The 27,208-nt window shown below is 40.1% G+C and overlaps 1 protein-coding gene across 1 annotated transcript; it reads left to right on the forward strand.

Moving 5' to 3' along the window:
• On the forward strand, positions 1-25,048 carry LOC146383191 (C-Jun-amino-terminal kinase-interacting protein 1-like). The gene is made up of 12 exons (XM_084934394.1): positions 1-179; positions 6,115-6,187; positions 8,991-9,557; positions 10,841-11,389; positions 12,597-12,827; positions 13,430-13,505; positions 13,599-13,765; positions 13,853-13,956; positions 16,985-17,095; positions 21,092-21,162; positions 21,331-21,429; positions 22,391-25,048. Exons 1-12 carry the CDS (start codon positions 108-110, stop codon positions 22,461-22,463), a joined length of 2,193 nt encoding a protein of 730 aa, XP_084790520.1. The 5' UTR covers positions 1-107; the 3' UTR covers positions 22,464-25,048.
• The last annotated feature ends 2,160 nt before the right edge of the window (positions 25,049-27,208 follow it).

Below are 27,208 nucleotides of genomic sequence, written 5' to 3' on the forward strand. Positions count from 1 at the left end.
TCTGTCTGAACAGCAGTGCGAACATTGGCTTAATAAAAGAAAAGAGGAGGGGGAGGGAGGGAGAAAGGAAGCTGTCATTTGTCAAGGGGGGATCCGTCTATGCTGTCATGGACAAATATCGACCAAAGAGACCAACTACCTTGGCCCTGTTCCCACAGCTGCCACAAGCCGGCACCCAGGTAGGAGGCCTGTTTTTAAAAGGAGCTGTGGGATGCTGTGGAAATTGTGTGTCATGGTTGGATTGTGTATTTGGAATGAGACATCTGAGGCATCCAGCTGAATAACCGTATTTCTGTGCATTTCCGGGGAGGATCCAGTCCTGAGGATGAGACAGCACTGGCTTGTTGTGTATCTGTGTATATTTTGTGTTTATGCGTGTGCTGGCACATAGTCAAATGCTGTAGATTCCTGTTTATTGATTGTTGTTGTTTTTTTCACAAATTCTCCACACATGCTTTTATTTAGACAGGCGGTCCTGATAAATCAATCTGTATCATGGCAGCTGAACGGCTAGGGGTTGGGTTAGCTGGGGGATTTGCTCAAGGACACTTGGAAAAGCAGTTTTTTTGTTGTTGTTTTTTACCATCCTATTAAATATATACTTAATATAGGTATACTGCACTGCCTTGCCAACCTCGAATACCTTAACTAACTTCTGGACATTTGATTAAAATTACACCAGAATAATCTAGTCTATAGGATGGTAGCTAACACCCCTTCAGTGTTATCCCTTCTTTCTGTCATTGCATCTTCCTTAGCTTTGTTGCGTTACTTATGAGTCAACACATTCATATAGGTTATTTAAATTATACATATTTAATGTCATGTACAATCAAGTAAATTTACAAGGGCTGCTTTCTCACTCTCCTTCTGTTTTTCTGAGCAAACTCTTTACAGTAGTGACCTGAGATTTTACACAATTCCTTTTGAAAAACATACCTTTACCTTCTCAGGTAAATCTGAAATGGTCTGGTGGAAAGTATTTAATAAATTGGTATAAAGTAATTCTTATGTGCTTATGTTGCCTTCAAATTGCATGCTTTCAGAAGTTATTAAACTATAGATAAGTATATTTTGCTTGTAAACACTAACTTTCAGACAGCTTGTCTATTTGTAAGATTTCAAATTGTAAAATAAAACAGTTAAAAGCTAAATCAAGCTAAAACCACCTAACTAACATTTAACTAGTATGCTTTTTTTGTGTTCAACTAATACATTTTTACATTATTTTTTACATCTCCTGTGGGCTCACCACCCACAGAATGTGCCATAAGTGTCCAGTGCCAGTGAGTATGTCAGCAGTCAAAAATGGAGGCCCTGGCAGTCCAATTCCTGACTACTAAAACTAGCTCTTGGTACATGAAACATCACCTCTTTGGTGGAAAAGAAGCCCCAGCTAGTGCCTGACGTTGAGGAGATGGACTAGATAAAATAGGATTTACCTCAATGTGTGGCATAAGCTCTGGAACCAGTCTTGCTGAGAGGAACTGAACTCTGTTGCAATCTGGAGTTACCCTCAGTGAATGGTGGTATGAAGGGGTAGGACAAGCAAGACAAGTTCTAGAAATTCTGTATATAAAAACTGTAAAAAGAATTAGTGAAAAGGGCAGCCCTGGTGGAGTCCAACAGCCATCTGAAAGAAGTTCAACATGCTGCCAGCATCAGGACCAAACCTCTCGTTATGATTATACAGGGACTGAATTGCCTCGTCCAGTGCTCCACGACCAGGATGAAAACTGCATTGTTCATCCTGAATCTAAGGTTCAACTAAAAAAATGGACCCTCCTCTATACCCTTGCCTAGAGTGCTGTGACAAAGTGTTTGCCCCCCCTTCCCGATTTCCTATTTTTGTGTGTGTTTGTCACACTCAAATGTTTTGGAGCATTAAACAAATGTAAATATTAGACAAAGATAACACAAGTAAACAAAAAATGCAGTTTCTAAATGAAGGTCTTCGCTATTAAGGGGAAAAAAAAAATCCAAACCTATATGTGTGAAAAATGTTTTGGAAGGTGTGCGTCCCATTACATCTGCCATATAAATAACATAGCATTTCAGAAAAGGAACATGATACCAACAGTAAAATATGGTGGTAGTGTGATGGTCTGGGGCTGTTTTGCTGCCTCGTGACCTGGAAGACCTGCTGTGGTAAATGGAACCATGAATTCTGCTGTCTGCCAAAACATCCTGAAGAAGAATGTCCGGCCATCTGTTCTTGACCTCAAGCTGAAGCGCACTTGGGTCCTGCAGCAGGACGATGATCCAAAACACACCAGAAAGTCAAACTCTGAATGGCTTAAGACAAACAAAATGAAGACTTTGGAGTTGCCTAGCCAAAGTTCTGACCTGAATCCGATTGAGATGCTGTGGGATGACCTTAAATAGGCAAGTTCATACTCGAAAACCCTCCGGTGTGGCTGAATTACAACAATTCTGCAAAGATACATGGGTTAAAATTCCTCCACAGTCCGGTAAAAGACTGATTGCTAGTTTTTGCAAATGCTTGATTGCAGTTGTTGCCACTAAGGGTTGTCCAACCAGTTATTAAGTTTAGGGGGCAATCCCTTTTTCACACAAAGCCATGTAGGTTTGGATTTTTTTACCCCTTAATCACAAACACCTTCATTTCAAAAATACATTTTGTGTTTACTTGTGTCATTTTTGTCTAATATTTAAAATTTCTTTCATGATCTGAAACATTTAAATACGACAAACATACAAAAAAATGGGAAATCAGGAAAAGGGGCAAACATTGTTTTCACACCACTATAAATTTTCCTAGTGAACCACAAAGAACCACCATCCCAGTCTGCCAATCCAGAGGCACTTCCCCAGACCTCCACACAATGTTGCAGAGATGTGTCTGCCAGGACAGCCCTACAATATCCAGGAACTCCAAGAACTCTCTGCGAATCTCGTCTACTCTAGGGGCCCTGCAGCTGAGCAGTTGTCTAAGTAAATGAGTGACCTAACAGCTAGTGGTAGAACAGTCATTCCTCTCACCCCCAGAGTTTGCCTCTATCACAGAAGATGTGACTGAGGGATTTAAGAGATCTGTGAAACTGTTCCTTCCACTGCCTGACTATAGTCTCAGTTGAGGTCAGCAGAGTCCCTGAAAGCTGTGTGCAGTGTGAGTAGAGCACTGCTTCCCCCTCCAGTCACCTGATGGTTTGCCAGAATTGCTTTGAGGCTGACCAAAAGTATTTTTCCATGGTCTCACTGAACTCCTCCCACAACCAGTTTTTGCATCAGCCACTGACAGAGCCACACTTTGCTTGGCCTGCAAAATGTAGAAATATTTGATGGTGCAGTTTCTACATGTTATGATTTTCCAGACCTTTGCTTCAAGAAATTTTCTCTAACTGGATCCCGTTATATTTTTTCTATATCTCTGCTATAGATCAATGCTATTGATCAAAAACAAAACATAAACATTTGAGCTGCCAAATACACATTCTCCTTTCCATTACTGCATGTTTGCACATAGCAGTAGAAAGGAACGTCCATACATGTTTGCATACATGATTCTATGTTTGATCATCTGCAGTAATCTGCAGGTTATCAATTCATGACAGAGGAGGGGATGTCTGGGTGGACGCCCTTAGTCAGAAGTGTCTCTCTGCTCTTTGCAGATGATGTGGTTCTGTTTGCGTCATCAGGAGGTGACCTGATGACAAAGACAGAAAATGTAATGGATCAACATTGTTAATGTTAGGGTCATGTGTGTCACTTTGTGTCACTTAGTGGTTATTGAGTGTCTGTGGTTGTCTTTTAATATCTATGGTCATTTTTTTCTATTTTGGGAATTATTTTCGGTGTCATTATCTTACATGATTGTGGTTGTTTTGTATCTCTTTTTGTTTGGTACCTCACTGACAGGGTAGTGTATTTCAATGCTATACATGAAAATAACATGTATATAATGTATATTGTAGTCTGGTACAATGCCCTTAAAGTATATTCTTCACTAGACTTTGTATTTGTTATTGATAAAGGGTTTCCAGTGTAGGTTTGTAAGCTCCTCAGTCTGAAACAGCAAAATCTTTGAAACAGCAAAATCTTGAGTCTCTAAAGCCGTTTTGTGCTGTTTTGTTATTAATGTGCTGAGAACATTCTCTGAGTATATTCTGCACCACAAATGCACAAGAATAAAAAACACCTCTTGTCCCAACTATATTAAATATGAATGATATAGATTCTCTATGGACAGAATATATTACATGTGCAAATGTCAGGGTTCTGGGTCTTTGTCCCAGCCTTTTGAGTTTATTTTGAATTTAATTCTTTCTTTATATTGTAATGATTTAAGTTTCATACAATTTACACTTGAAGTTAGTCCTTTTCATCTCTCTGAGTTTATTGTAATTTCTGGTTGTCTGTTAGGTACCCTTCGTGCCTTTGCCCTCGTCCTCTGTGTTTCTTAGTCATGTCGCTGTGTTTTGTCGCCTGAGTCTGTCTTGTTCACATGTCTGTTTCTTCCCTGTGTTTTCGTTTGTTTCTCAGTGTGTTTCCTGTCTTATTTTTGACAGTTTCTCGCCCTGTGTTCAGTGTGTTTGGTTTTGCCTCCCCTGTCATGTCATGTCTAATTTATTTCTGCTGTGTTCTCATGCGTTTCCACTTCCCTTGTCACCTTTCAGTATATATATTGTCTCCGTCTTATTCAGCCCTTTGTCAGAAAATCTGTTAATCCTCTTTCTTATCTTCATGTTTCCAAGTCATCGAGGTCTCACTTTTTTCCCCTCTTATGTTGAACCCCCTTACTTTTTTGTTCAGTTTGAAAATTTAGTAGTTGTATCTTGTACTGCCAGGATTTTGTACCTGGGTTTAAATTGAGTCACGGTCATTTTCATAGACATATAGAGGTGCTCATTGTTGATCCTTGAACATTATTTAGTTTTGATTTTGTTCATTGGGCCTCACAGTTGTGTGTGGACCCAAACAATGTCAAGATCAGACCTAAGAAATCTGTCCCAGGGACCATTTGAGGCCAGGAAGTGGAAGAATCTGTTCTTTCAGGGCCACGTCTGCTTGGAGATAAACCAAATGCATCTGGAAAGGCCCAGCACTTACTCATGCATTTTTGCTTTCCACTTTTTTTTTTTTTTTTTTTTTTTAAGTTTTTAAAAAATTTTTTCCTTATTTTATTCTCACTTTCTCCATCTTACCTGTCTTTTTCTCAGCTTTCTCTGGTGGAGTCATCTGTATCTCTCCCTTTTTTCTATATGTATCACTATCTTTCTTTTACTTTTCTACCATTTTTTCATGTGTAACTTGCCTATCATCTGTCTGCATTGATTGGCTTAGTGGTGTCTTGTGGGCTTGCTTAACTCACATCCAGTTGGTCTGTGCATTCCCTTATCCACTAAACCACTACCATAAAGACTACAAAAGCACCACCAGTTAAAATAGATGCGCCTCGTCAGGTTTTAAATCATAACCTTCAGTTTTGGCTCTAGATCCAGGTCCATATGTGACAGTTTCTAAGCCCAGACCCAGACCGCAGTCTGCCTGTTGGTGACCTCTGATCCAGGGACTCCACTGTGTTATTTGCAGTGCGTACTGCCTGGAATGCACAGACTTGATTAGCTCAGTGATGTCTTGTGGGATTGCTTAACTCACGTCCACTTAGACCATTCATTGACGACCAGTTAAAATTGAAGCTTCACGTCGTCTTTTAAATAATAACTTTCTGTTTTGGCTGTTTTGGCCTTCTGGGTCTGAATACAGACCACGGTCCACCTGTTGGTGACCTCTGGTGTATATTATAAAAAATAAAGACAAGTTAGGAGTGTGGATTAGAGGTTACCCTGATTACCCTCTCAAGGTGACCTGGCATTGCTCTGTCCTCTGGACCAGATCCGAAGCACCTTTGAGTGTGAGGTCATTTAGAGGGCTGGTCAGTGAGGGATTGGCATACCTTTTCGTGATGATGCCACACACTTCCTCATCAGTCCTCCTACCTCTTCCTGGCATTGCTGTCATTAGAGACTTTGGGCCTAGTTATGTACCTAATGTGATAGAAATAAGATTTCACACTTTTTGTGTTAGTAATCCAGTCATTTGTTGTTGTTGGTCTTATTCTTATTGCTGCTCTGTTTCATACTTTCTTTTCAGGACTCCATCAACAACAATTCTTTAGGCAAGGCCAGCTGGAAAGACTCCCACTCTTCCTCCCCACATATCACAGGTACGAAAACTCAACACAGGTTCAAAATACAAACTTATAGTAGTTCTTAAGATCCCTCAGATTATTACAGTATAATGCAAAATAGTGTATTTGATGATTTAGAACAGAGCTGGATAAATCACACAGTGCTCTCATATACAAATCTTAAACCGTAACTAATATAGAGTTCGTGGGGCCGATAGCTTTTTACAACTAGTGGGTGACTGCAATATTTTACTTTCATTTGGCTATTTCTAGGTTTAGGGCAGGGCATAGGTCAGCAAACTTTATTTTATTTCTTTATTTTCTAATTCGCTATCTAATTCGAACCCAGGAAGCAGACTGTGGGTGGTTTCGTGCTTAGTTTGTCTTTTTACAGTTAATACAGAGAATTCCAGAGATTGAGCTGCTGGCTGTTAGCATGTGATTAATCAATCACTAGCAGTGATGTCTGTGAAAATCTAGTTGGAGGAGGCCTGTGAAAGGCTGAGGGGCTGCTTCGAGACCACAGACTGGGATGTACTCTGCAGTCCACATGGGGAAGACACTGATGGTCTGACGCAGCGCATCACGGATTACATCAGTTTCTGTGTGGAGAGCACAGTACCCTCCGAGAAAATATGGGGGGTTTCCAACAATAAACCATAGGTGACCCCTGAGCTACAAGCCTTGCTAAATGAGAAGAAGATGCCTTTTAGCTCAGGGGACAAAGACAATCTCGAGCGAATCCAAAAGGAACTGAAATGCAAATTAGGCAGGACAAGAACAGCTACAGGAGGAAACTGGAACAGCAACTGGAGCAAAACAACAATAGGGAGTTCTGGACAGGGCTGAAGAAAGTTTTAGGTCATAGAAATAATGGGGGTACTACACAGGACAATGGCAGTAAGGAGTGAACAGATTATTATTTCAACAGGTTATCAAAGAAGCTTTGAAAGAAAAGTGACTGGCATTCTCAAAAGAGTGACCTTTATCCTTTAGATGGAGATGTAAAGTTGAGTCTTGTCCTGTCGAGGTAGCGCTTCAACATTGTCATCCCTTATATAGCAGGTTTATCAGAGACAGATGCCAATGTTGACATTTTGGACAGAGGAGACAGATGGTTTGAAAGAGGAGTGAAAGAAGCCATCTATGTCCACTGTGAACAGCCATCTTTGAACAGAGGAGGTGGTTTATGAAACCAACTATCAGCCACCTACAATGCAGTTTTGAGATCCCTTCCCAGGCACCTGATCGCCCACTAACATTTTGAGTTAGGTGATCTCAATGGGTGTGGTAAGGTCTCACAATGGTTTCACCTGAAACCTCTGCATATAATGACTGACACCCTTTTTCTCACCTCGGCTCATGCAAAGAGGCACATGATCAACAGTAGGTCAGCGACCCTGCTAAGGGACAGATCCCACTAGGGTTTTAATACCTGGGCTGAAGAAGCTTCTAGGATGAGAGATGAACCATCTTCAAGAAAATTAAAGAAGTCCAGTTGCTTTTCTTTCCAAGCTCCTTAGATTACCATGACCTGGATGAGTGAGAACCTACAAAGACATATTCAGCAGGTTTGATTCAGACCATAGCCCTCCCCCACCCACATCTGCCAATGTGCCCCCTCTTCACATCACCCAAGGCTGCCAGACACTATCCCCAGATTTGATAAACTGTAAATTTAAAGCTTGCATGTAAGTCCTCATGTGTTTAAATCAAATATTGGGTCTGTACATGTGACACTGTTTTTCATATGGTGAAACATGTTGCTAAACAAACTAAGGCAGACTAACTGTGTTATTTAAAGACTGCAAGAAAATACATTGCAGGTTAGTGCAGGATAAATGGGTTAGTCTGTCATGGATTTGAAGTAAACAACAGTGTGTGACTGGTGCACAGTGGCTGTGGTGCTCGTGGTCTGCTAGATCAAGAGTAGCAGAGATGAATATGACTCTTAGCTGATGATGCTTAGATCTAGAAAAAAGACAGCATCAACAGTGTGCTGTCAGTGCAGAGGATAGAAATCAGCCAGGACAACTCATGGAACACCTGCTTAGATCTTGTTGAATTCAGTTGTGTAAATCTACAAAGAGCAGGGAACCTCAGAGTGCCAGTCGCCCAAATCAACTGATCACAGCCTGTACACAAAGAAAATCTACTGGAGCTCTCAATAGAAGTTATTGTGACTTCACTTGTGATTTTTTCCCCCCACACTGAGTCACTACAACTGATTTTAGGGCTCCCCCACCTGCTAGATCACACTTTAACCCCTGACTGTACACATTTTCCTGTTTAGAGGCAAAGTCAAGCTAAGTACAATTAGAATTAAAAATTGGACTAAATTATATATTCTTATATACTAATTTTATTTTATTATTACATTATGTACAAAGCTTTGCACTAAATATAGAAGTCTAAAAGCTTTAAAAAAAATAGTAAAAGTAGAAAACTGATAGTTAAGGTAAAATTTTGTGTAAGGTCAGACTCAAGCTGCAGATCAAGCATACCAGTAAGCAACTAATGGCATAATAAGTCTGTTCATGCACTGTTAAAGTCTCTGTTTTCCTTAGTTCTTTTTTTTCTTGTTTTTTCTTTGGAATCCGCGGCTGTCATCCTTTTGTCTAATGTAACAGTGGAATTATTTGTGTGGCAAGCAATGATGATGTAACAGAACAACAACTCCTTCAGTCAGGAAATCATCATGTGTGTTTTTTTCTTCTGCTGTTGCTGTAACAGGATTAACAGCTTACCATAGGCTACTTTGAATATCCCTCTGTATACCGTATATCTGATTGCCTAATACATAATCTGCTGCTTTTGTTGTTTGTGTGTATGTATTAAGGGGATCTCGCTCCACTAGATGTCCAACCAAAAGCTGAGGACAAAGTCCAGCACAGCACTCAGCGCCGGCCAGCACCCAAACCTCCAACAGCCAATGTATCCAACAGCAGAGCCAATGGTCAGGCTGCTGCCACTGGCTCAGACACACGAGCTCGACCACGGGAACAATCAATGCCTGGAGCTATGCATACACAGTCTTCCCGCACACTAAGGAACCAGAGGAGAGCAGGAAATGGAGGAGGAAGAGGGGGAGGAAAAGGAGCAACAGTGATGAGAGACAGGGGCCTGGGCGACCTCAGAGGAAAAGATGGAGTGATAGATAGAAGAGGAGGACGACCGTGTGAAGAGTCAAAAGCAAAAGACAAGAATGGACATCAGAGGCCAAGGGAAGAAAACGGACTGAAAGGCCGAGCAGCTGATGGGAGAGGAAAAGGAGGCACTAAAGGAGGCAACAGAGGAAGCGCCTTAAAGTCGAATAAAACTCTGTCTAATAAGGAAGTCTATCTGCCTGCTATGGTGGTGCCACGCACACCCATAGTACAGAGAAACCTGGAGACAACACACCAAGGTATTGAATCAAGGTTCACACCAATTTTTTTTAATAACCATTTCCTGTTTGGCAGTTTTAGCAAACAGAATCATGGTTTCGTCTGTGAAACACATTATGCTCTCTGCAGGCTCCTCTTTTTATTTATTTTTACATTGATTTTATTTTATTATTGACCTTAATGTCTGCGTGGATATTGGACAGGGGGTGAAGACCAGGTTGGTAAAAGGAGAAGAAGTTGGAGGAACAGAAAAAGAAAAGGGACAGAAAGAAAGAGAGAAACATACCTGGAAATGAGAGTGAGAAAATCTCTTAACGAACCATCACTATCAGGAGGAATGTTATTATTAGCATTGAAAACTAAAGTCAGAGAGACGTCTGTGTTGAGATAGATATCTTTTTTAATTTCTTTAAGTCATTACATTTGAAATGAGCTACTTATATTTCTGAAATCAATTAAAAAATATTAAGTATTTAAAAATACATTACTAGAGTCAACTAATGAAGGATTTCTGTGCCTGATATTGCTTTTGAGCCAAAGCTATTAAAAAAAAATCAGAGATCCAGGGTTACGCTTGATTTAAAATCTTGCATTAAATATATGTTATAGTCATGGTATAACCTTAAACCCTACAAATGAATGCACCTTTTAATAAAGTTAAGTATAGTTGTGATGCAATCTATAGTACAGCATAGGCTCTGCTGAGGTCCAGCGCAGTACTATAAATGTAGTTTCCTAGAAATTTCTCCTTTTTTCTCCTTTTAATATCAACCTGCTAACCTACATTTCGAAAGCTTCCTAGAAATTTCTAAAGGCAAATAGTCCACACAATTTTATTTATATTGGTTGGTTCACCTGTATTAATTAGACTGAACCCCCACTTTACTAATTACAATTGTTTTAGTATTAGCAGTTGCCAGCTTTCACCATTCATATCTCACTGAGCTCAGGCAAATGTTCCATTTATAGCTACAGGTAGAGATATAAATGGGCTATCTATAAATAATTCCCCGTGTTTGTGCAGTGCACTACAATATTTGATGTTTGAAAATTATTCCCCTGGGATTTGATAAATAGCCAAGTATACTGTGGGACTATTGTAAATTCTATTACCTAAACCTGCAAACGTATTCTGGAACCTTTGTTAACCAATTGTTAGAATTCCCTTGATATCAGCTATAAAGAATATTGCAAAATAAAACTATCTTAGAGTATAACCATATGTGTGAAGTTCATCTGTGTTATCTAAAATTTTACAAACTGGAAACATTTGACAATGATGGTCCGTGTTTTGTATTCTTAGACCAGAACCATGACAGGACCCAGGACAACCCCTCTGTCCTCTCCCGGTCCAGCAGTGAGGGAGGGTCCAACAGGATGTCCCTTAGCTCAGACACAGAAGGACCCCCATCAGGGCCTCTGCATCCCTCTCTGACCTACCGAACTAACCCTGACATCAGTGAAGAAGAGGGGGAGGGAGTTCCAACTCCATGCCTAAACTTACAGAATGATCTAACGTGCTGTCCCACAGGTAACAGCAAAACGGACTGTACCACTGAAACAGGGGTAGACCCCAAGAAAGAAAAGGATGACAATATCATGGCCTCTGTGGCTAATCAGACTGTACCAATCCGTGAAACTTTAACAGGGTTAAATTATGACTCTGTTAAATATACTCTGGTGGTGGATGAACATGCTCAGCTGGAGCTGGTGAACCTCAAGTACTGCTTGAATGGTTACAACGAGCACAATGATGACAGTGATGCAGAAACGGTCTATCAGTCAGCCAATGAGGATGAAGACCCACAGTATGTGGAGGAGAAGAAGAAAAATGAGGAAGCAAAAAAGAAAGGTAAATACTTCTGCTAATTTTTAACATGCCCCTTGCACATTTCTGTTTTTAGAAAAGAAATAAGCATATTTTATGGCTACAAAGTGTAGTAAGGTATATCTAAGGCCTACAATCTCACATAACATTATATATATATATGAGTAATAGCAACTCTCATTTCTTCCGGGATTAAAACACTTTTTCCCTTTTAAAAAAATATAGGGAGGAAAACAGGAAGACCAATTTGCCACCATAAGGTAGCTGGTGATCTGGCAGAAAGTAAAGGTCTGAGCTTAAATACTGCCGCTGCTGCTGATGAGCTGGTTGCAGCAGATGGTGGTCTTGGGGCTCGAGTTGCTGGTTGAGTCTCTCTCTATCAATTTGTCTGAGGATGAAAACCAGAACTTAAACATTGCTTGTACCTCAGGGGTACAATAAGTCTCCCAGACTTGGGAGATGAACTGACGCCCCTTGTCAGCCACGACTTGTACTGTGATCCCGGGTAACGTGAAAACATGGGAAACTAGCAGTTTGGCCATCTCAGGTGGACAGTTCAGAGGGCAAGGAATCTGTCAGTGATCGAAAGGATGACTGTCTTACTGTTTGAGGCAGGTAAACTGATGAGTTTAATGTGTGACGATGGCACAGTCATAGGGTCTGTGCGGGGGCAGACATAGAGCCTTGTCTTTGCTAAACATTTCTTGTAGGTCACAGTATTCCTCCAGCGGATCTGATAGATTAAGAGGAGGTGTGTGTACTGAATCTGGGCTGGTGGGACCACAGGGTTTTGGAAAGTCTAGAACACTATTTCTGAAGACTACTTAAGAAATGTAAGACATTTTGCTTAAGAGCGTTAAGATTGTGTTGATGAATAAAGATGGTCATATCAAATACGGACTTGAAAGCTTGTTATAATTGTACAAACTCTCTTTTACCTTTTGCACACACTTCAGTAAATCACTGCCCCTATGTCCGATTTTAATAGCAAAGACTTTTGAACAGAGATAAGTATCTTCTGAATATCAACAAACATTGAAAGCATGCCATGCTCTTATTGAATTACAGAAACAAGTAGATAACTTAGTACAAAACCTTGTGTAACACCACTGACCAGATTAAATTATGACAATTTAAAAAGAGAGAATACTGGCGAAGTTGAAATCAAACCTACACCACCTGCTCGTTCCTCTCTGCTCTCAGTATAACCTGTCTTTTCTACTGCTCCAAGAGAGGAGGGAAGTGGCGGAAAAAAGAAGAAATGAGGAAGACGTGAAGAAGAGGAGGGAGGAGGAGGTGAAGAGGAGCAGGGAAGTCATGCCAAGATCCTGCAAGCTGTCCAAGGTAACATCATCCACAACGTCAGAGGAAGAAGAGTTGAATGGTGGAAGCGCTTGTGCTCCCATAAGCAGAAAGTTCCTCAACCTGTTTGCCAAGAACGACAGCCAGAACAGTGCCACAGGTGTGTATTTCCAAACATTTAAACATTCATAACTAATGTGGTAGAATTAACTGATCTTTGGCTAGGAAAATTGGAAATAATTGGTACCCCACCAACCCACCCACCACCACCCTCCACACGCACACGCACACACACACACACACACACACACACACACACACACACACACACACACACTTTTTTTTTCATACACATCAATACATGCCATTGCCAAAAGATTTGCTGTGTTTCCCAGAATAGTAAGAAGGAGATTCCAGAAGACAAGTAGTTACTTTAGGGGAAGGTCTTTAACCCATCAGCAAGACTGGAGCAGCAAGAGCAATGATATATTGCAGTATTGCTGCAGTATTGACAAGTATTTTGGTTTAATTTAAGCCTTCCAATACTACATTATTAGAAAATGATGCAGGGTAGCCATAATTTTACATAAAAAATGAAGCTTTTCTAAATAAATGTCAGTGGATGCTTATTTTTTTTGTTTGTTTTATTTTGATTCATTGCTTTTCTTTTCTTTCCTTGTTTCCCATTAGATGTTGAGGATGGCAAATATACAAACTTTAAGTAGCTGATTGTGAGTATAATGCCAGTGATGTGTTGTTCAGGTGCTGGCTCGTTTGGTGTGTTCTCCTGTGTTCTGGATGGAGTGGAGAGGCAACAGAGTCACAGAGCTGTCTACAGGTCAGCACACATGAACTTACACAAATTAACTGTGCCATGTGCAAAGAGTCACATGAATCTGAAATCCTGTACTTTTTCTCTCTATGGTTTTAGGTTTGTTCCTCGTCATGCAGATGAGCTGGACCTTGAAGCAGATGACCCTATCTTAATGTTGAACCAGTCTAAGGACCTGTGGTGTCAGGGTTACAACATGAGGACTGGGGCTATAGGCATTTTTCCCACCTTCTATGCTGTCAGGGTGCCCAAAGAAATTGAGCAAGGTGCGTTGCAGCACACTGGATTGTGTAAAGAGAATTTCATCAGCTGCAACGATGATTAAAAGCATGTTTTCTTCTTTCTTCTTGCAGTTCAAAAAGATGGTTGGATTGAGAAGTTCCTGGTGCAATATCTGGGTTCCGTTCCAGTTCCCATCTACACAGGCAAAGATGTGCTGTGTGCTGCAATGCAGAAGGTACAAAAATAAACTGTTAAATTAAAGCTCACAGCTGAAGTATGGACTAAACAAATTCATTAACATAAATTATCAAAATCCCCCAAGAATCAGATAAAATATTTTTTTTAAATAAAAAACAAATGAGATAAAGGCAGCTCTTCACACTGATATAGAAAAGGGAAGTTTTAAGCCTAATCTTAAAAGTAGAGATAGTGTCTGTCTCCCAAATCCAAACTGGGAGCTGTTTCGCCAAAGGAGGGGACTGAAAACTGAAGGCTTTGCCTCCAATTCTACTTTTAACTACCCAAGAAACCACAAGTAGGGCTGCAGTCTGAGAACAAAGTGGGTGATGCAGTACTATGAGGTCTTTCCGATAAGATAGGGCCTGATTATTAAAGACCTTGTATGTGATGAGAAAGATTTTAAATTCAATTATGGATTTAACAGGGAGCCAATGAAGGGAAGCCAATATAGGAGAAATATGCTCTCTCTTTCTAGTCCCTGTCAGGACTCTTGCTTTTCAGGGAGTTTTTTGGATATCCTGATAATAATGAATTACAGTAGTTCAGTCTAGAAGTAATAAATGCATGAACTACTTTTTCAGCGTCACTCTGAGACAGGATGTTTCTAATTTTAAAGATATTGCACAAATGGAAGAAAGCAGTCCTACATATTTGTTTAATATGTGCTTTGAAGCACATATCCTGGTCAAAAATGACTCCAAGGTTCCTCACAGTGTTACTGGAGGCCAAGGTAATGCCATCCAGAGTAAGAATCTGGTTAGATACCATATTTCTAAGATTTTTAGAGCTGAGTACAATAATATACAATGATAACTTCAGTTTTATCTGAATTTAGAACCAATGTCAAATTATGACTTTTTAAGTAACAGTTTAACGACTGGCAGCTTGAAGGCCTGTGGTACATAGACGATTAATAGAGATGGGTTAATCATATTTAAGATTGAAGCATTAATTAATGGCAGAACTTGCGCATTTGAAAGTAATACAAGGGAGTCAAATACTTCTGATTTGAGGCTTTTTTTTAAAGGAGTTACAGTGGTATTGTTGTAAGTTAAATGTTATTAGGAAATGATCCAACAAAAGAGAGTTTTCAGGAAACACTGTTAAATGTAAATGTTAAATGATTAATTTCAACTAACATCATCCTGCTGTAACCAGGTTTCTGTAAGTCAGAGTAAATCAGTGTGTTGATTAGTTATTAATTCATGAAGTAACAGGGACCTGTTAAAGAGACCTAATGTTTAATAATCCATTTTTGACTGCTTTACTCTATGGTGCAGTTGTGGATACTATATTGTTCTTTCGTTGTTTTATTATGTTTAAATTGTTTTTTACTCATTTTTGGTTGGTTTTTTAGTGGTCTGGAAGACACCGTTTCTAAGGGAACGGGGCCTTGAGTGAATAAAAGGAGGGAAAAAACTGCGGATAGGCGTGTAAGACTGTAACTTTGCTTCCTGGTTCCAACTCAGGACAGTCATGATTTTTTTTTTGGGGGGGTGGGTGGGGTTAATACATTACTAGAAATGAGAGCTGCTCCATCCAAAGTTGGATGGATGCCATCTCTCCTAACAAGACCAGGTTTTGCCCAGAGAGCTCATATGTGGTGTTGGTATGTGCTGTTCTAAATTTCATTTAAAACATGGGAGGGGCATGGTGTCAACAACCAGATAGCATCTTGTGTCAGCACGGCCCCTCCTGAGAACCCTCAATGTCTACATAAAATTGAGAGGTGGGCGCCGGCACCAGAGGTGAGGTTGAATAAACAGAGCGCCAAGGGCCTATACGTATGTGTCGTGACAGTGTAAATAATTTGAGTGTCTAAGTTGTGGAATAAAATTGAGGCACAGGTGGCCAGGAGGGGACGGAGGAGGAATGTCTCCCCTGCACCTCAGTGACGCACCTGTACCTCAAGGCCCTGCATGTGTGGTGGTGTGATGGAGCAGAAGGGGGGAGGCAACTGGGCATGGGAATGAAAGGATTGTCTAGGGGCAGCTCCCCCGCTGACCTCCATGGGCACGCCTGTCCCCCTGAATCCACCAAGGGCAGGGGGCCTGGGTCCATTCACACCGGGGCTCACAGCAGCAGCACCTCCAAGCCCCACAGAGCATTGGGCAGCATTACGTGCATTTTCCATAGAATTATGTCTTCATTACTGACTTTCATTCAATATATTGAAAGTTTAGTCCAGTTTCAGTCAGTATGTTCACAGTACTGTGCAAAAGTTTTCAGAAGGTGTGAAAAAATGCTGTAAACAAAAAATGCTGTAAACAAAAAATGCTTTCAGAAATATAAATGATTGTTTACTGGCCCCAGATGTATTCTGCAGCAGGACAATGACCCCAAACATACAGCCAAAGTCATTAAGAACTAGCTTCAGCGTAACGAAGAACATGAAGTACTGGAAGTGATGGTATGGCCCCCACAGAGCCCTAATCTAAACATCATCGAGTGTTGTACATGAAGAGACAGGAAGATGTGAGGATGCCTACATCCACAGAAGATCTGTGGTTAGTTCCCCGAGATGTTTGGGACAACCTACCAGCCAAGTTCCTTCAAAAACTGATGCTATTTTAAAGGCAAAGGGTGGTCACACCAAATATTGATTTGATTAAGATTTCTCTTTTGTTCATTTGCTGCATTTTGTTGATTGATGAAAATAAATGGTTAACACTTCCATTTTTGAAAGCATTCTTTGTTTACAGCATTTTTTTTCTCACCTGCCTAAAACCTTACAGTACTGTATACTGTTTGATACTTTTTATTTGTTTATCACAGTTTCGCTTTCTTTCTTTTTTTGTACATAAAATAAAAGTTAAATTGAATGGGGTTGCATATAATTCTATTGTGCTTTTGGCATAATGACAATAAAGATTTTGATTCTGAAAAAAGCTTTTGAAGAGATGGTTAAAGAACATTTTCCCGATGCCACTTTCATACTTGATTCATGCGGGATTAGTCCTGTTAGAGTCAAAGCAAATCTCGCCTGGCATGATTACTAACTAACTGTGTGTTTGTGTTAACAGGTAGCATACAACAGGCGGTCAGCGGGTCAGCCTCCATCAGCCTGTGCGCTGGAAGTCAGTGTGAAAGGGGTAAAGATGAGTGTCCAGGATCAGTGTCACTCCGCTCACAGGGTACAGCACTATTCTCTCTCTTCACACTTTTCTTTACTCACAGAATAAAAATGGAACACTCTGATTTATAGAAGGAATTTTTAAAATGTATGTATTTTACAATAAAGTAGTATTTGTTTAAACAGAGAGTACATTTGAATATTAGACTACTGTTAAAATGGTGCTAAAACCATTAAAACAAATAGTGTTTAATATGTACAATAAACAATAATAATAAACAATAATATACCAATGTTAAATCTCGCGACACCGCACGTGATTTAATCTCGCCTGCTTTGGATCGTGGTTTAAGGAAGGCATCCATCTCAGTCAAGTCGAGCAGCCGCCTCTACTTTTTTTCCAACATGCTCTTGAACACCCTTGAACGGCTAAAGAATTGGTGCAGCGTTTCATGATGAGAAGGAAATCCGCATTGTTTCTCCAGAATCCAAGGTTTGACTAATGGACCTCTCATCCAATAAATTTCAGGGTTTTTTATTAGCAAATCACAACAGTATTCATTAAAAGTTCCTTTATATTTTAAGGTAAAAATCCTACAATAATAAAGAGAAAACCCCAACAATCAGACAGCCCCTTATAAACAAGCACTTGGCAACAGTGGGAAGAAACCTCCAGCAGATCCAGGCTCAGGGAAGGGAGCCATCTGCCATGACCTGTTGGGGTCGAGGGGAGGAAGACAGGAAAGCATAGACCTTCCTAAAGAGGCTGAGTGGTGTAATCCTATAGTTGGTGTAGCCGCGTCAGTCCCCCTTCTTGATGATGGGAATTATGAACCCAGTCTTCCAATCCAGAGGCACAACCCCACATCTTGAATGAACATTGCAGAGGCTTGTCAAGCAAAACATCTCTACAGCATCCAGGGTTTTTAGGAACTCAGGGTGAATCTCATCCACCCCTCTGGCCTCTGCCAGACTCCTCTACATGCCTTTCGTAAAAGAAGCAGAGTCTGGGAACAAGGATTAAGAAGATCCTCAAAGTATTTCTTCTTATACATTTTCTATTCAGCAGCTTTAATTTAGCATTTTCTATTCACGTTTCCCATTTTGCTTTATATGTATTTCCATTTTCCATCCTAATATTTGGTCTCTACGGAGCCCCTCTGATGACATGGTCCAAAAAATAAATAAATTGTGGCCACAAAATACTACTTCGTGGGCACGAAATGGGTATAACGTGCCCACGAAATACTTATTTGTGGCCACGAAACACTTGACCGATAACCGTGATCCTTCCCAGACCCTTGCAGTTGGTTGACAATAAAATCTATCCCGGCGTCCAGGTCGTACTTACATCTGTAAAGCAACTGGGCTCTCAATAATAATAATTGCTATATAACTTTTGCACTGTCCACTTCCTGCTGTGACAAAACAAATTTCCCACGTGTGGGACTAATAAAGGTTATCTTATCTTATCTTAATATCCTGTTTAAATGTCTCTCCGTAATAATGGTTCCTTGCATTGCAGGCTTTTCAAAATGCATTTGTAGCTCATTCCCAGCCTAAAATAAAAGTCAATCATACTGTCTCTGTCCATGGTGTATAGGTTTAGCCTACTCTTATGCTTATGTCTCTACGCAGCTGTCCAGGAATTGTATCAATATGGTGTGCGCACGTTATCTATTTCGTTGCCACAAATGCGTAATTCGTGCCCACAAATAAGTATTTCGTGGGCACGTTATACTATTTCAAGGGCACGAAGTAGTATTTTGTGGCCACGATTTATTTATTTTTTGGACCATGTCATCAGAGGGGCTCCGTAGGTCTCATATCTCTACCTGGATAAATAATTAAAACAAGGATGGATTTTCCTCCTGGGATTTTTTGTTCACCATTTCACATATGTCATTTTAATTTTTAAAATTCCCATCTTCATTTATTTATTTATTTTTTATTAATTTTTATTGAAAATATTTTTTTCTGTTGTTTTAGTCTTCAGAAAAAAAGCCGTTTTCATCCACATTTATATGCTGTTTCTGTTTTCTGTGTGTGATTTGTGGCTTAGCATAGGAGGGGTGGAGCAGTGAGTTCAGGGTGTGGTGTGTCAGAGGTTGACCCACACAGCTGTTCTCCATTACAGGGTCATGCCTTCCCTATTTCAGGAGGATGCTGGGATCTAACGAGAGAGCGGTGTGGTGTGCTGAGCAGGAGATGGAAGTGTGTCAAAAACCCTTTTTAATAAATCACTTGTGCGTGAGTCCTTATTCCTGTCACAGTGTTGCCGAAAGTGTCTCTGAGCGTGGAGCAGCTTTGTGGATGTCTGCCATTTGCCAGGCGGTAGTGGAACATTTGAGCCTTGAGTCAGAGGACTATTGCAGGTGTTTCCAGGAGGAATAAATGGGTCTGGAGGGCCAGCCTTTCGCCTATGCTAGGGGGCTCTGTGACATGGTGGCGGTGGCTGCAACCAACCCCTGCTGAAAGGGACGCTTGCATTGTGGAGCTGGTGGTGACAAAGCAGTTCATAGTTGGGCTCACCGCAGAGACCTCAAGGTGGGTCCGTTGCCAACGGCCAGCCAGCTTAGACGCTACCATGACCCTGGCTGAGTGCAGTGGCTCTATTACATGAAGGATGGTAACACCCAGATCACCTGGTGGTATCTGGCTCTCTGGCCTTTTAAGTTCAAGGTAGTCTAAGGTGGTCCATCACTGGGTCATGCTTTTTCTATTTCAGGAAAAGGCAGTTAAAAAGTCAAAAACCCTTATCAATAAAACACCTCTCAACGTGCAACACCCTGTGGGTGGGTCCTTATTGTGGTCACACTGTGATACTATGTCAATTGAATACATTGAGATGGGTTAAATTTCTAAATACAACAAACCCAATATTAAATATTGCATTTTCTTGTGTACTTACAACCTAACATAACCTAACATATTCACATGGTTCACGATTTAAAGCTTGTCATCTTCTAATCAGAGGCCTCCAGCCCATTTGTCAAAGTGTCATTAGGCAAGCTACAAATCCTCAAATTGCTCAGAATGAAGGCACAGATAGAAGCAATGTATTAATGGCTGAATGTGGTTGCATTCTTAGTTAGAAAAGTCCTGCATAAGTTATATTCACTATCCATCCATCCATCCATCCATCCATCCATCTTCTTCCGCTTTATCCGGGGCCGGGTCACGGGGGCAGCAGCCTAAGCAGAGAAGCCCAGACCTCCCTCAGGCGTTCCCAGGCCAGCCAAGAGATATAATCTCTCCAGCGTGTCCTGGGTCTGCCCCAGGGCCTCCTCCCGGTGGGACATGCCAGGAACACCTCGCCCAGGAGGCATCCTTGTCAGATGCCCGAACCACCTCAACTGGCTCCTTTCGATGTGGAGGAGCAGCGGCTCTACTCTGAGCCCCTCCCAGATGGCTGAACTTCTCACCCTATCCCTAAAGGAGAGGCCAGCCACCCTTCGGAGGAAGCTCATTTTTGCCGCTTGTATCCGCGATCTTGTTCTTTCGGGCACTACCCACAGCTCGTGACCATAGGTGAGGGTAGGGACGTAGATCGACGTAGATCGGTAAATTGAGAGCTTCGCTTTTACGCTCTGCTCTCTCTTCAGCACGACGGACCGGTGCAGCACCAATCCGTCTGTTGATCTCCCGCTCCCTTCTCGCTTCACTCGCGAACAAGACCCCGAGATACTTGAACTCCTCCACTTGGGGCAGGAACTCATCCCCGACCCGGAGTAGGCAAACAACTGTCAGTGGCATCATAGCCCCTCTAGCCTAGGTAGAAGATAATCAACTCTTAATGATGTACTCATAAAGTTATCTTAAATATAATTGTTGACTGCTACCCCATGACTTTGCTATGGGACTTTAGTTCCAATAGGTCTATTGGTAGTTGATTTCTCCAGTTGTAAGTTACCATTTAAAAACATTTTCTAATGTTATTCACTGTAATGAATTAATTTAAATTCTAGCTTAACAAAAGTTTCTAACTATGATGTTAATTTAGAGTAATATTCCAGAATTACATGTTTACATGGCTCTTTGTCTTTGTTGTCATCAGGGGGACCAGTGCTTCCATTTCTTCCAGTTGAAAAATATTTCATTCTGTGGTTGTCATCCAAAATACAGCAGGTGAGTCAAATGCTTTAGATGGCTTGTATTACAATTCCCTCACCTCGTGAGAGATTAGTTAACTTTTATGAACATGAATCTTTTCTGTGTGCTGCTTGCTCTGTTGTTTTTCGTCCTGCAACAGGCTTAATTAAACCTTGGGAAATAATTGTTTTATTTGCACTGCAGGTACTTTGGCTTCATCACCAAGCACCCTGACCAGCAGCGCTTTGCTTGTCATGTCCTGATGTCACAAACAACTTTACATCCTTTAGCAGAATCTGTCGGGTAAGTCCTACTCTACTGTGTTCTGCTCTGCATTTAATTCAGTTATATTTAAGATTCAATGCATATGACTGTCCTATCTATGGACATGCTGCAGAGGGATTATTACTTCTGTAGACACTAGTTTATAGTGTGTTACGATTTCTATCAGGGTTTCAAACTCTGACAGATGAAAGCTCTGAGAAAGTAGTGTCTTTTTAATTGTTTTATGGGGGGAAAAACACATCACCGAGGTTAAGTACAATTCACTATGGTCACTATGGTGTCCAGTAAGTAACAGGGCAAGGCTGATGTTGGGAGGCTTTTATTAGCTACAGTTTTGTTTTCATCCTTAACAAAACAACATGGAGATATAACCTGTTTCCAAAAAAAGATGTTAGGCTGTGTAAAAGATAAATAAGAAAAAATATAATTACATTTTTTTATTAAAAGAACAGTGGAATATTTTCCAATGTTACATTACAACCTTATCATCAACAAAAGTGCTGGAAGCCCAGGAGGCCAGTTGTAGTTTTAAAAGCTAAATGTTTTCATGCTAGATATGAGATTTTAAATACCCAATTAATACCTATACAGCATTTATACAGCAGCATTTCTGGATTCCTTTTATGTCTCGTTATTTCTTTGCCATGTAGAGTTTTAACTTGCATTAGTGGCTGATGGGAATGGTCTTCACTGGCACGATTTTCATGAATTGGCCTGCGAAATGATTTCTACAACAGAACTGTGTTAAATGCAGAAACCTGCGGGCCTTGACTACTTGAAATATATTAGGTTTAAAGCTGATTTTAAAACAATTTTTGTTTATGTACACAAAATAAGTACAATAGGGTCTTTCACATTTTGCCATAACACTGGCTGGACCATTAAAACAAGTCAGTCTGGCTTGTAGCTTGTAAATCAACCATTTCCAGTGACCTGGTCTGCTTGGTTATGAAATCTTTTGTGCTATTTTTCCTAACAGGAGGGCATTCCAGCAGTATTACAAGGAGCACGTCGGCTACTCCTGTCCCACTGAAGACATCTTCATTGAATAATGCCTCCTGTCCATCCATTCTATGAATTTAATATTCACTATGTGCATGTAAGCCTGGTCTTATATACCACCAACTGGATTACCAATATATCTTCTTTGCATGGTGGGTTATTTCTTTTCTAAGCTGCATCCACTAATACAGCAAGCTTCTCCTTCTTTTGGCCATATCACAATATGAATAATTCTATGGATTGATAGGGACACGTGGGATTTTTCACGCCACAGAAAGTTACCAATAGTTAAACAGAGATATTGAATATTAATGCATTTTATTTGCAAAAAATTATCTTAATTAACTATGCATGGATATTGCATATATACAGACTACCTTCAGAGCTACTCTAGCCCACAAAGCCAAATCTCAGCAACTACAAATGTTGTTAGAAAAAATCTGAATCATCTTTCTGATATTAGCAATTACCATACAAACAATCTGGCACCATAGAAACATGTCAATATCTGTCAATGATTGTAAGCAATCTAATGAGACAATGTTTAAATAACAGTGTTAGTCATTGAATCACATAACATTAAAGGAGCTCAAATAAAACACATGAGTAAAATCTCATAAGATTTAAAGTAGTGGTCCTAAAAACTAGCTGGAAGTGCAGCTTCTGATTTTATTTGATTAAACAACCTTTGAAGTACATATTTAAATGTTCAGAGATACATATATTTAACTTTAGCTCATAAGTTCTGGGCAACAAAGCTTTAAGCAGAATAAAAATTAAATTATATAACTTAAATATTTGTTAGATTGTTTAAGAGCCTTAAAACTTAAGAGCCAGGTCGCTGTGGTTCAGGTAGGAGAGCAGGTGTCGACCAATTTGGTTGGTAGATCGAGCCCTGGCTCCTCCAGTCCACATGTCAAAGTATCCTTGGACGAGACACTCAACCCCAAGTTGCCCCTGATGCATCTAGAAGCACTAGATAAAAGTGGTGTGAATGTGTGATTGGGTGAAAAAGACTTGTGGTAGAAATTCCTTTGAGTGCTCATATTGAGTAGAAAAGAGCTATATAAGTACCAGTCCATTTAACATTTAAGTGCTGTTTGCATAGGTAATCATGTATGACTTTTTAGGGTTAGTATGGAGTTCAATGAAAACAAAAATTTTAAATAAATTCTTCCTGAACTTGCAAAGAGTGTGCAAAAGAAAATAATCACTTTGATGATTGATCAAACAACCACAAATAACATCACCCGAAAGAGACTTCAAATAGTCACAAAACAACTACCAAGAGATGCAAGACGCAGGTGAGAGAACGTTTAAGTGTATTTAGGGGCTCATAGTCTCAGGATGAATCTATGGTCACCAGCCATTAGGATTCATGATCATTTGTTTAAACTCACATGGCAGTCTGTCCACTATTTGTATACTCTATGAAACTGATGGGTGACACTACACAGTTCAACAAATGGAAAAACAAAAAAATCTGGTGCTTCTAGTTAAACAAATCTAGAGATGTTACTGCTTTTCTCTTTTAGAGTGGGGGAAAAATTATCTGATGCCCTGCTGAATTTGTAAAGTTTACTCACTTATAAAGAAATGAACACTCTCAAATGTTTATGGTAGTTTCATTTTAATGGAGAAAGAATGACACACAAAAATCCAGAATAAAAACATAAAAGTTCTAAATGTATTGGGACGCCATTGAGTGAAATATGTATTGGATTTCCAAGCCGTTTTCTAGTTACCTGAAATGATGGATATTGGAAATGTCATTACTCCAGAGTTGAGTGCATTCTTATAGTAAAGTCAGAAACACAAGGAAAAACTTTTTCTCGTCTTAGGACGGTTGAGCCATTCATGTATCGTTACCAATACAATACAGTGCTTTTTTTGCACTTTAAAACCCGACTGCTGCAACACTGGCTGCACGGATTAAAGATTTTACAGTTTTTCTAATGTTGGATGTTCACTGCCATCATCTTGGACTGTTAACTTGGGGTTAATGGGGCTGCGCTGATGAGGTGAGGCAGTGATCCAGTTGAAAATTCAACAAATTCAGCTTCTGACTTGTGGACATGAAAAACTACATGTATAAAGGCTAATTTACACTGCCTGTAGCCCTGCTCTCAAAAACTGACATAGATGTAACTCTGCATGTGTGGCTGGTTTTAAGAAAGAAATGCTTAAAGTTCAAGTTTTTAGAATATGTGTAGCGCCATCTTGTATCAGTTACAGAACATTACATCATCGGGTTGGTTGGAGTCAACAGACATTGCATTACTTTATGTTAGCTAACTAGTAACACAACCAATAACCCAGGGAAAAATAAGGACTGTAAAACTTTTGTGCTGCTTTTCCTCACCAGGCCTGAACTGTGCAGTCAGCTGTTAAAACAGTTTCTCACAAGGTGTGATCAGCACTATTTTATGTAATAATATTCTCTTTTCCCAAGCATATCCAAACAGGGTTTTTTTTTGTCACACCACAAACATAACTATGTTTTTTACCAAAACACGATTGAAAATCCAGTCCATCAGCATGTCCACAGGAAAAAAAAAATTTAAATCTCCACTAGTGCTGTCAGCGTTAATCTCATTAAAATGACGTTAACGCCATAACCGCATTAACGCGGCAAATCTCCGTTAGCGAGTAAGCGCGGGTCGTCCCGTGCGTGGGGCTGCACGGCATCAACGCATTAGCACGGTTAGTTCGTTAACGCATTAGCGCTGTGCAACCCCACACACAAGGCGATCTGCGCTTACTCGCTAATGGCAATTTGCCACATTAGTGCGGTTATGGTGTTAACGCCATTCTAACGAGGTTAACGCTGACAGCACTAATCTCCACATTACGCTCCCCCTCACTAACGTTTGGGCTTCACTTTTCTTCAGTTCAGTTCATTTTTATTTCAAACATATACATTCACCAACATTTCATAAAATCTTTCCATGCAGTTGTTTGAAAAGGCAGAAGTATATACTTATTTAGCCCGACCCCCTCAGGTTTACATCCTCATCATCTAAATTTGAACAACAAAAACGTATACAATGCCTTCAACTTAGAACATAACATCACAAAAAAATATTTTCTCATGTTCAACTAAAACTATATTTAGATTTGCTAATCTGCAGAAAAAAATAAACATCACTTGTCTTGGGTTAATTGCATTTTCTTCATTCTTATACTTATTTAAAATGTATTTTGTGAGTTTTATTTTAAACTGGTTTATATCACATTCTTCACTTCTAATATGAAGAAATCCAGTCACTGAAATGATGTGAGGAGATAAAAAAGGTCTCCAAAAAGTGTGGCATTTCTTCCTTGGAGCCTCCATTTTTTGTTTGTTTGATTTTTGGTTTTTGTCCATCACACACATCGACACATTTTTCCTGCAGTTCATGGGATTCCCAATGGTGCTTTGGTAAGAAACGTAGTTATGCTTGTGGTGTGATTCGCATGTAGTAATCTGTTATGCTGTAAACTGTCTGGATGTGCTTGGAAAAAAGAGACACTCTTTTATTGCATAAAATAGTGCCAATCGTATCAGCTGATTGCGCGATTCTGTACAGCCAGAGGAGGAAAAATCTGAGTTTCTTACTCCAGCTTGTCCGTCCAGTGAATCATCTGTCACCTGACTCAAAAACAGACTCTCCTCCACACTGTCCTCATTCAAAAAGTGCTTTGCAAACCCGAACATTACGCCTTACAGTTCTATTTTCCTGTTTTAGTGTAGCTAGCCAAACATCGAAGAGCCAGTTACTACTAAAGAGACAGACAGTGAAAGTGGACAGTATATGCTTATATAGCAGAAAAGTGATCCCCTCAAACTGATTTTTAGCTTTAGTGCTTTTAGTGCATTTATTATCCCCTCAGTTATTGGTTGTGTTACTAGTTAGTTAACATAAACTAATGTAATGTCTATTGACTCCAACCAACCGATGAGGTCTTGTTCTGTAATGGCACAAATAGCACTAAAAATGTTCTTTAAACTTTAACGTTGAGCACTTATTTCTTCAATAAATAACTCCAGATACACAGACAGAGTTACATCTATGTCAGTTTTTTGAGTTCTGGGCTCGATGGTGTAAATTAGCCTTTATACATGTAGTGTTTCATGTCCACTTTAAACTAAAATGCACTTTTAGTACTTGGTAGATAACTCCTTATTGGCAAGCACAGCAGTAAGATGTTTCTTGTAGTTGGTCACCATTTTTTCACACATCTCAGCAGGGATTTTGCGCCCACTCCTCTTTACAGAAATTCTCCAAATCCTTTAATTTTCTTGGCTGCCTGTTGACAACTTCAAGCTTCAGTGCTGATTCTCTCTACAGATCAGATTTATAGGATAGAGGTCTACAGACTGGCCACTCCATGATCATAATGTTCTCCTTTTTTAGCTGCTCTGTTGTTTACTTGTTTGTATTTAGATCATTTTCATGCTTTAAGACCCATGTACAACAGATCTTCAGTGTTCTAACTCAGGGAAGAAGGTTCTCATCCAAGATCTTACAGTACAGCTCTGTCCACTGGCCCACTCAATGTGATGAAGTGATCCTGTACCCTTAACAGAGAAACAACACCAATGCATAATGCTCCCATTTTCATTGCTTGACTGTAGGTGTGGTTTTCTTTGGGTCACACTCTGTATTTCTCTTCCAGCAAACACAGTGCGTTTAACTGTCACTAAACACCTCAATATTGGTTTCATCTGACCACAGTATTTTCTCCCAATCCTTCTCTGAATCATTTAGATGTTTGCTGGCAATCCTACGATGGATCTGTACACATGCCTTCT

This window comes from Perissodus microlepis, chromosome 7 (genome assembly GCF_051167445.1).
Source record: "Perissodus microlepis isolate ML-2025 ecotype Zambia chromosome 7, ASM5116744v1, whole genome shotgun sequence".
NCBI classification, from domain to species: domain Eukaryota; kingdom Metazoa; phylum Chordata; class Actinopteri; order Cichliformes; family Cichlidae; genus Perissodus; species Perissodus microlepis.